The sequence below is a fragment of the Dryobates pubescens genome, unplaced genomic scaffold (genome assembly GCF_014839835.1).
Source record: "Dryobates pubescens isolate bDryPub1 unplaced genomic scaffold, bDryPub1.pri scaffold_64A_arrow_ctg1, whole genome shotgun sequence".
Taxonomy (NCBI): Eukaryota; Metazoa; Chordata; class Aves; order Piciformes; family Picidae; genus Dryobates; species Dryobates pubescens.
The window spans coordinates 34451-44189 of NW_026530783.1; the positions used below are offsets into that span (position 1 = coordinate 34451).

The 9739-nt window shown below is 57.3% G+C and overlaps 1 protein-coding gene across 1 annotated transcript; it reads right to left on the reverse strand.

Annotated features, from left to right (window-relative positions):
- Positions 1-4874: 4874 nt before the first annotated feature.
- Positions 4875-9313, reverse strand: LOC128899780 (ADP-ribosylhydrolase ARH1-like). Its single transcript, XM_054179472.1, has 7 exons — positions 9303-9313; positions 8525-8748; positions 7019-7117; positions 6824-6929; positions 5814-5893; positions 5555-5738; positions 4875-5247 (listed from the first exon to the last, which is right to left on the reverse strand). The coding sequence occupies exons 1-7, from the start codon at positions 9311-9313 to the stop codon at positions 4875-4877; spliced, it is 1077 nt and encodes a 358-aa protein (XP_054035447.1).
- Between the last annotated feature and the right edge of the window lie 426 nt (positions 9314-9739).

The window sequence follows — 9739 nt, forward strand, 5'->3', positions numbered from 1 at the left end:
CATATAGTGATAGATTAATGTTTCTGGCCAAGCTTGTCGCACTGGTTGCAGAGCTGCATCAACAAACAACTGACACAAGGTGGGGCTGTTCTTCATTCCCTGGGGAAGCACAACCCACTCATACCGCGCAGCAGGTGCTTCCCTATTTAAGGCTGGCAAGGTAAACGCAAATCGCTTGGTATCAGTAGGATGAATAGGGATGGTAAAAAAGCAGTCCTTTAAGTCTATGATAAGCAAGTTCCATCCGGCCGGCAACATTGCAGGATTTGGCATACCAGGTTGCAAAGCTCCCATGGCTTCCATTTGATCATTTACTTTTCTAAGGTCATGAAGCAACCGATACTTGCCAGATTTTTTCTTAATAACAAATATAGGAGTATTCCATGGGCTAACAGATGGTTTAATGTGTCCTTGTTGCAGTTGTTCAGAAACTAATTGTTGAGCTGCTTCCAGGCTTTCTCTCTTTAGCAGCCACTGCTCGATCCATATTGGTTCATCAGTCAGCCAGGTTAACTGGATTGGGAAAGCCCAAGTAGTGACCGCTGGTAAAAACAACCATTGGTTACAAGTCGCGCTCCAATTTGAGTAAGAATGTCTCGGCCAACCAAAGCTTCCACCTTAGGAGGGAGCTGCATTATGGTTAAAAAGGATACACAAATGCGGCCATCAATAGTCACTCGAATTTTGTCTCGACTTTTGCTGACTGATGCTGTGCTGCCCGCACCTTCCACACTGGTCAACATAGGAATAAGTGGCCAGTTATCAGGCCAGACTGAACGGTCGATGATGGTAATATCAGCTCCTGTGTCTAGTAATGCACTTAACTGATGTCGTTCATGCCCATTGTCCAAAATGATGGTAACTTTTGGTCGTTGATCCATGGACATACACAATAGTGCCATTCCCTCTGTTGATCCGAAGCCTGCATCTCCTCTTGGGTGCTGAGAAATTGCTGTGGCTGCCTCTGTAAGCTGTAATGATGGCACCAATTGTGCAATGCGACTACCTTTAGTAACAACCAGTGGTGGAAAAAATGTCATAGCAATTGCACAAATCTCTCCAGTGAAATCTGCATCAATAACTCCAGGTAAAACAAATAGTCCTTTCAGACCAGCTGAAGAGCGTCCCAACAACAAAGCTCCACATGGCTGTCCTCTATATTTTACAGGTCCCATTACTCCCGTAGCGATTTTCACTGGCTTTGAGTCTATTAATACTGTTTCTATTGCTGCTGCCAGGCCCAACCTGAGGCTCCCTGTGGTGGCTGGCTTGAGATCGGAGGCTGGTTGTAGCTGACAGGTGGCTGCCACACAGGGGCTGCAGTTGGGGTCTTCACACCGCTGCCCTTTGCGCTCTGCTTGAAGTTTCCCGAGTATCTGCATGCCTCGGTTGCATGATGTTTTGTGTTACAGGTTTTGCACCACACAGATTCTACTCGGCAATTGCGGCGATAATGTCCCATTCAGCCACATCTGAAGCATTTGGGTTTCTTCTGTTGTTGGTTCTCTTGATTTACTGGTAGCAATGGTGTAAGGGCTGCAAAGGCTTGGGACTGGGCTTGCACTATATCTTTCCCTACCTCTTTTAAAGCCTCTACTACCATAGCCTGTGGTCCTACAGGAATACGGACCATACGCTCTAACATTTCTTCTATAGAAGCATCAGCAGGCATAGGAGAAATTATATTTTTAGTTGGACTGTTACTGTTTTCTATTACACACTGACGAAGCAGGGCCCCTTTCATCCAGTCCTGAACATTTGCCTGATTTATGGCATCGGTCACTCTATCTACAAACTTAGTAAAGGGCTCGTCTCTCCCTTGTTTAACAGACATATAGGAAGGTACTAGAGGAGTTACTTTGACCCTGTTAAGGGCCTCTCTAGCGAGCCGCATTCCTTCCCTTAACCCTTCCGGACCCAGCTGAGCTTGCATTTCTATGGATTTCTATGGATTATTTTCAACAAATCTATCACATAATTGAAGCCAATACGCTTGCCACAGAATCAAGCTGGATTGCGTTGTTATCATGCGCATAACAGATTTAATATCTTCAGGTAGCAATATGTTTAGTGGGTTCACCATGCAATCCACACTCATTTACTGTAGCTCTGAGTTGAGACAAAATTTTCCAATCTACAGGGTTATATGTAGCTACGATCTGACCCCCTTCTTGAGTAAAAGAAACTGGAAATGCCTGAAGCCCTTCTAAAGCATCACAAAGCTCAAAGTCCTTGTTATGCAGAACTTCCTTTTGAATTGATAACCAGTCAATTCTTATTATAAAAGGATCGTTCTGTTTTGGTTTGGAAGGGGCAGTCTGTTCTGATTTAATAGATTTACTGCCCTCTTCCCTATTCTTTGGAAACCTTTCATGTATAGGATTCTCATGATTAATTTCCAAATCCTTTATAGAGGGATTGCATGCCACAAATACCTCCTCCTTGTGATACTGCACAGCCTCTTCCCTGAGCTCCTCCTCATCTGCATCAGAAAATTATTCTTAGCGTTTTTAAGAGGCTGAGGAGAAGAAGTAGTAAGAGACTGGGGAGGACAAGCGCTAAATGGCTGACACCGTGGATTAGTATCCAAAGGAGGAATGGATGGTGTTATACTTATTTTAGTGAAGTCTGGGAGAGGTTCCTTATTAATTTTGAGAGGATTAGAAACCAAAATAGTGCTCCCAGATGGCGGGCTAGGTACATAGTCATGGCCAAATTGATGCAGTCCTGGTTTTCCCTGCTCTCCATCTAGGACAGCTGTTGCAACTGCCGCTACCTGTTTTTCAGTTTGGTATTGATCTATACAATTTTTAATTGCCCTCCACGGTTTCATAAGCTTATGAGCAACTTTATCATCATCAATAACCTTATCCCACAAAATACTACCCAAATCTCTCCACACACCAACATTAAAAACATCTCCCGACGATTTAAAAAGATTATGGTCTTTACCAAACTGTAATAAATGTTCAGGATGCTTCTCTAAATCCACATCCTTTACTTTTCATTTCTCAAGGAAACTTCTAAATAAATTAAGGGCTACTTCACTCTCCATACCCCCGGGGGATTTCCCTAAGTGCAGCCTTGAACCAAGAGCCTGCAGCCCTTGCCCGGACGGCGAGCAGAATCCCAGCACTCACGGCCGAACTCTTGCCCAGGCACGGTGCAACTTCCTACGCCAGCATTAAGTTACACTTTTGCCCATCGATCGCTGCACAACCAGGGAATATCCTATCGAAGCTCTCCAGCTCACCGCAGCCCTCCTTCCTTCAGCAGCCGTAAATCGCAGGTCTGCTGAAGCAGCCGTCGGATACCCTTCTGTCCCTGTTAAGCTTTTCAGGTCCCTGTTCAGGCGCCACTTGTTGCTGAATGGATCCAAACGGTGAGGCACGATGAGGAAAGACTCGCAGCAATCAATATGATTGATAAGCAAGCTTCAACTTTATTATTAGAAAGCACGGCTTATAAAGCATCTCAGCTAAATATGCACAGATGTCATTATTTCATTGGCTATTAGTCCAGGGTTACATTGTAATATCCAGCCTACTTACAGTTAGATCTACATGCAAGTTCCTCTCTAATTAGTTCTTTGTTATACTTTATCTACACTCGCAGCTGCAAGCACAGCTTCAAGGCCATGATGATCCCCCTACATCAACATACCTGCTCACTGCAAGCAGTAAACATCTAGATGGAGTACGGCCTACACACTTTGTTCAAGCAGCTGTTCCATAGGACTATGCCCCTGCAATTCAAGCCATTCCTCAACACCTGCCCATGGCAGGGGGCTTGGAACTGGATGAGCCTTGAGGTCCCTTCCAGCCCTGACAGGTCTGTGATTCTCTCCAAGCTGCTCCCAGGCTCTCAAGAGGACTAAATCCACATCCAGGGAAATCCAGGCTTGGGTTTGTCTATTTCCCTATTTATCCTCACCCCTCACCCTTGCAACACCAACAGCACACAGCCCCCGCCCCCACCCCCACCCCAACACTGCTGCAGGGAGACAGTGTTAAAAAAATTACTTCTTCCAAACCAGCTCCAGATTAATTTCTTTCTTTTTTGTAGATTCACCTCCATCCCTTTCCCCTACCCCTGGGGTTTCCCTCTCCCTTTCCTTATCAGGGACAGGGAAGAGGGGCTGGGGGAGGAATTCTCCTTTGCTACCATCTGAGCTCTTATACTCCAGGCCAGGCTCAAAGCAGCACAGCCAGGCAGGAGCAGCTCTGTCTCCCTGCAGAGCACAAAGGGAGCAGAGGAGAGATGAGAAGAGGGAAATTGGTTTGGTGCCAGCAGCCTTGCAGCAGAGCTCTCTGCCATGGAATGCCTCAGAATTGTCTCTGTTCTCCATTCCCTCACCCAGCAGCCACCGAGAGACAATTTGCTGCTTTGCTGCTCAGAAACTGGCAAAATGTTAAAGGCAGAGCCTAAAGCTACCAGAGAGGCTCAGGAGGTGACACCTTGGGGAACAGGAGGTGACACCTTAGGGTCCAACAGGTGAGAGTGAGGGCATGGCAGGGGCTCAGCAGGTGACACCTTGGGGAACAGCAGGTGACACCTTGGGGAACAGCAGGTGACAGTGAGGGCATGGCAGGGGTCCATCAGGTGACACCTTGGGGCACAGCAGGTGACAGTGAGGCCACCTCAAGGTCCCGCAGTTGCCCCCTGGGTGTGGCAGACAGTGCCCGTGGGCATTGCTCAATGACACCCCCCCCAGGCCAGGCGGTGCAGGCTGTGGGTGGTGCACAGCGCCCCTCCCAGGCCAGGCGGTGCAGGCTGTGGGTGGTGCTCAGCGCCCCCCCCAGGCCAGGCGGTGCAGGCTGTGGGTGGTGCTCAGCGCCCCCCCCAGGCCAGGTGGTGCAGGCTGTGGGTGGTGCTCAGCGCCCCCCCCAGGCCAGGCGGTGCAGGCTGCGGGCAGCGGCTCGCAGGCGGTCACTGTACTCCAGGCCACGGTGCAGTCCGGGGGGCACCGAGTCCAGGCCGTGCAGCAGCCCCCAGCAGCCAGCGGCGATGGCGCCGGTGGAGTCGCTGTCACCGCCGTGCAGCACCCCCCGGGCGCACAGTTCAGCCCAGCAGCCGCCAGCTGCCAGCAAGGCCTCCAGGGCCACCATGGGGGCGTCATGGCCACTGCGGCCGGCCCAGCCCTGCAGGGCCCAGGCGCTGTAGGCCTCGTCCCGCTCCGCTGCAGAGCACAGCGCAGGCAGCTGGGGTGGGCCCTGGCCTGGCAGCAGCCCCCGAGAAGAGAGGTACCTGAGGGGACAGGGGGACAGTAAGGACATGGGGACAATGGGGACAATAGGGTCATGGGGACCGTGGGGACAGTGGGGGCATGGGGACAACAGGGCATGGGGACAGTGGGGACAATGGGGTATGGGGACAGTGGGGACACTGGGGACACACTGGGGACAGCGGTGACAGCCAGAGGACACTGGGGACATCCAGGCACTGGGAGAGAGCCTGGCAGGGCACAGTGACCCCAGTGCCCCACATAACCCCTCCCAGGGCCCTCTCCAGCCCCTCCTAGTGCTCCCAGTCCCCCTCCTGCCGCCCCCCTCACCGCTGCCAGGCGTCATGGAAGAAGGGCCAGGCGCTGGCATTGTCCTCCAGGGCCACTCCTGTCCCCTCCACGTATTCCCAGGCCAGGGGCAGGACCCTCAGCAGCTCTGCTCCCCAATGCTCCGGGGGCTCCCCCCGGGCCCCCAGCGCCGCGAACAGGGCCACAGCCAGCGCCCCAAGGTAGCCTGAGGGGACAGGGGGTGGTGTGTGTGTGTGGCTCCAGTGTCCCCCCTGGTGTCCTCCCCGGGGCTAGCACCCACCCGTGGGGTGGTGATGTGTCATGCGGCCGCTCTCGATGCTCACCCGGATCAGCGTGGGCAGCTCCCGGGCATGTGGGTACCTGCGGGGGCATCACTCTGCCCTCTGCCCTGGCCCCTCCCCATCCCTGTGTCCCCATCATTGTCCCCACCTCCACCCCGCCACTGCCATCCCCCTTGTCCTTGTCCCCGTCGGCCCTGTCCCCCCCCGACCCCTGTGTCCCCTCCTCCCTCCCCGTCCCTGTGTCCCCAGCTCCATTCCGCCGCCATTGTCCTCTTTGTCCTTCTCCCCCCCGGCCCTGCCACCTCCGTGTCCCCCTCTGTCCCCTGTGTCCCCTCCTCCCAGCCTGCCCTGCTGTCCCCTCCCCATCCCTGTGTCCCCAGCCTTGTCCCCACCTCCACCCCACCGCTTTCCTTGTCGCCTCCATCCCCCCTGGCCCCACCATCTCCGTGTCCCTCCCCCAACCCCTCCCTGTTGCTCTCCCCATGTCCCCTGGCACTCCCTGTCCTCCCTCCCGCAGCTCAGATGTCCCAAGCTCCAGCCCCCCATGTCCCCATGTCCCCTGTCCGTGTCCCTGTCCCCTCCAGCTCCCAGGCTGCCCTGGCCACATCCTCCTCCTTCCCTGCCACAACCTCCCCGCGGTGTCCCTGGCTGTCACCATATCACCTCCTGTCCCCTTCTCTGCAGCACAGACCTCTTGTCTCCCTGTCCTGCCCTGTCGCCATCCCCTCCAGCTCCTGTCCCCTCCCTGTCCCCATCCCTGTCCCCTCCAGCTCTGCCACTTCCATGTCTCCATCCCCATGCTTCCCCCAATCACCTCTTGGCCCTGGCCCCTCCAGCTCTGTCCCACCATGTCCCCACCACGTCCTCACCACTGTCCCCTCCCTGGTCATGTCCCCTCCAGCTCTGCCACCTCCGTGTCCCCATCTCCATCCTGTGCCCACGCACCCAGCTCTGTCCTTCCTTGTCCCCTCATGTCCCCCCCCACCCCTCGTCGCCCCGCGGCGGTCACCGGAGGCCGATCGCCAGGCTGCGCATGGCCGCACCGCAGCCGGTGCCGCTGGGGTTGAAGGGGATCCGATAGCCCTGGGGCTCCCCGGGACGCAGCTGCGAGGTGCCTGGGGGAGGGGTCGGGGTTGTGAGACCCCCTTTGAGACACCTCCCCTCCCTCCGAGCCTCCCCAGAGCCCCCACAGCCCCCCACTCACCCAGGATGCTGCTAGGTCCTGGCTTGCGACCCTCCATGTCTCCCATGGCAGCCACGTAGCGGCGAGCCAGCTCCTGCAGCAGGGGCTCCCCCTCCAGCCCTGGGGAGGGGCTTAGTGAGGACCCCCCTCAAATACCCACACCGCAGGGCACCCCCCAAAAGTGGAAGGGACCTCTAAAAGTGAAGAGGAAGGGGAAGAGGAGGGGGAAGAGAAAGACCCCTCCCAGGACGAGCCAACTCCTGCAGCAGGAGGTCCTCCCCTCCAGCCCTAAAGTGAGGGAGGGCTTAGTGAAGACCCCCCCAAAAAATACTCACACCGGTGGGGACCCCCCAGAATTGAAGGGGAAGGGGAAGGGGAAAGGGAAGGGGTTGACCCCCTCACGGTGAGGCCCTGCAGCAGGGGTTCCCCTGCCAGCCCTAAAGTGGGGGAGGGTGAGAGGACCCCCCCTTCAAATACCCACACAGGAGGGGCCCCCTAAAAGTGACCCCACGGCAGCACCCCCTAAGGTTGAGGGAAGGGAATGCAGTTCCATAGGGACCCCCACCCAGGGAGTGGTGAGCAAAGGGGACACCCCCCCCCCAAAAAGGACTCCAAAACTCCAGGGTGGGGAAGGGGGCCATGAGCCATGGGGACCCTTCCTGGGCACTCCAAGCCCCCTGAGGGATCCCCCATAAAGCCCAGGAGACAAGGACCCCCCAAACCTGCTGAGGCACCCCCCCAATTCCAAGGGTACACAAGGACCCCCCCACATTTCCAGCTCCCCCGATTCCATCCCACTCCCTACCCTTTCAGCCCCCCGATTACATCCCCCCTCATTCCACCCCTCCACTCCAGGCCCCCCATTCCAGCTTCCCCATTCCACCCCTCCCATTCCATCCCCCCTCATTCTCCCCCTCATTGCCCCCCAATTGCAGCTCCTCCCCTATTCCAACCCCCACTTTCCAGCCCCCCCAATTCCATCCCCCGATTTCACCTCCCCCCAGTGTCCCCATTCCAGCCCAACCACTTCCAGCTCCACCCCAAATCCAGCACCCCCATTCCAGCCCACCCTGATTCCAGTCCCCTCTGATTTCACCCCCCCCATTCCAGTATCCCTCCCCTCATTCCAGTCCCCCCCCTTCCACCCTCCCCCTGCAAATCCAGTCCCCCAGCCTCCCATTCCAGTGGGTCCCCCCAAATTCCAGCCCCCCCATTTCAACCCCACTATTTCAACCCCCCTTTCCAGCCCCCTCTGATTCTAACCCCCCCGATTTCACCCCCCCATTCCAGCTTTCCCCTCTCCAACCCCCCCCCCCCCCCCCCAAATCCAGGCCCCCAGCACCCCCCATCCTGGTGGGTCCTTCCCAATTCCAGCCCCCCCATTCCACCCTCCCCACTTCAATCCCCCTATTCCTACCCCCCCTTCCAGACCCCCCGATTCTATCGCCCCCCCCCCATTTAATCACCCCCCACCCCGTTCCGGTGGGTGCCCCCCAATTCCAGCCCCACCCCAGCCCCTCCCCCAACCTGTGGCCAGCCCCTCGGCCGTGGCCAGCTGCAGGACGGTGTCATCGCTCACAGGCCACTGGCGGGGCTCCAGGCTGATGGCCTCCAGCCCCCCCAGCTCTGCCAGCTGGGCATGGATCAGGGGGCCCTGGGTGCAGTACTCCCACAGCCCCCCCCGGTAGCCCAGGGCATCGCCCACCCCGCTCAGCACCAGCACAGCCTCGTAGGCAGCCACCAAGGGCACCCTGGGGCAGGGGAAAACCGGGGGGGGGGCTTCAGGTGGGCACCAGGCATGGGAAGGGAGGACGGGGAATGGGGGGGAGTATAAGAGGGGTATGGAGGGCATTGAGGGGCATGGAAGGGCGTGGGAGGCTTTGAGGGGCATAAAGGATGGTGTTGGGGGGCATGAGGGGGTGTGGGGGCACAGAGGGCATTAAGGACATGGGGGGGACATGGGGGGACATAGGATGATGTTGAGGGGCATGGGGGAGCATGGAGGGGATGTGGGGGGGACATGGAAGGGCATGGAGGGGCATGGGGGGAGATGGAAGGTTGGGCACAGGGCTGGGGCTACCCAAAGGGGCATGGAAGGGCCCAAGGAAGCTCCCAAAGGGTCTGGGGGGTGGCCAAGATAGAGCCAGGGGATGCCCAAAGGGGCGTGAAGGGGCATGGGTGGGGGGCACGGTGGGGCATGGAGGGGCATAGAAGGACTTGGAAGGGCATGAGGGTGGGGGTATGGAGGGACCTGGGGGGGGCATGGAGGGCATGGAGGGTGGGCGTAGGGCTGGGGGCCACTCACTTCTCCTCCATTGCAGAAGCAGCTGGCAATGCCCATCAGGGGCTGGGCACGGTGCCAGTGCTGGCCAGGGGCCCTTAAGGAGGACGAGGAGACCTCAGGGGGTGGGGGATGGGGGGAGGGACACGGGGAGGGCACTGTCCCCATGGGGAGGACCCAAAGCTGCTGACCCTGGAGTCTGGGAGGTTGGAGGAAGGGTCTGGGGGGGTCCCAAAAGCCACTGGGAGGGGAGTGGTGGAGCTCTGAGGGGCACCTAAAGAGGCATGGAGGGCATGGAGGGGCATGAAGGAGCCTGGAGAGGCTTCCTAATTTGGGCCTGGGGGGGGGTGCCCAAAGCCGGGGGGGGGGGCAGAGGGGCCTAGTGGGTGCCCAAAGGGACCTGGGAATGCTCAGAGGGGCTTGGAGGGTCCCCAAAGCCAAGGGATGCCCAGAGGGGCCTG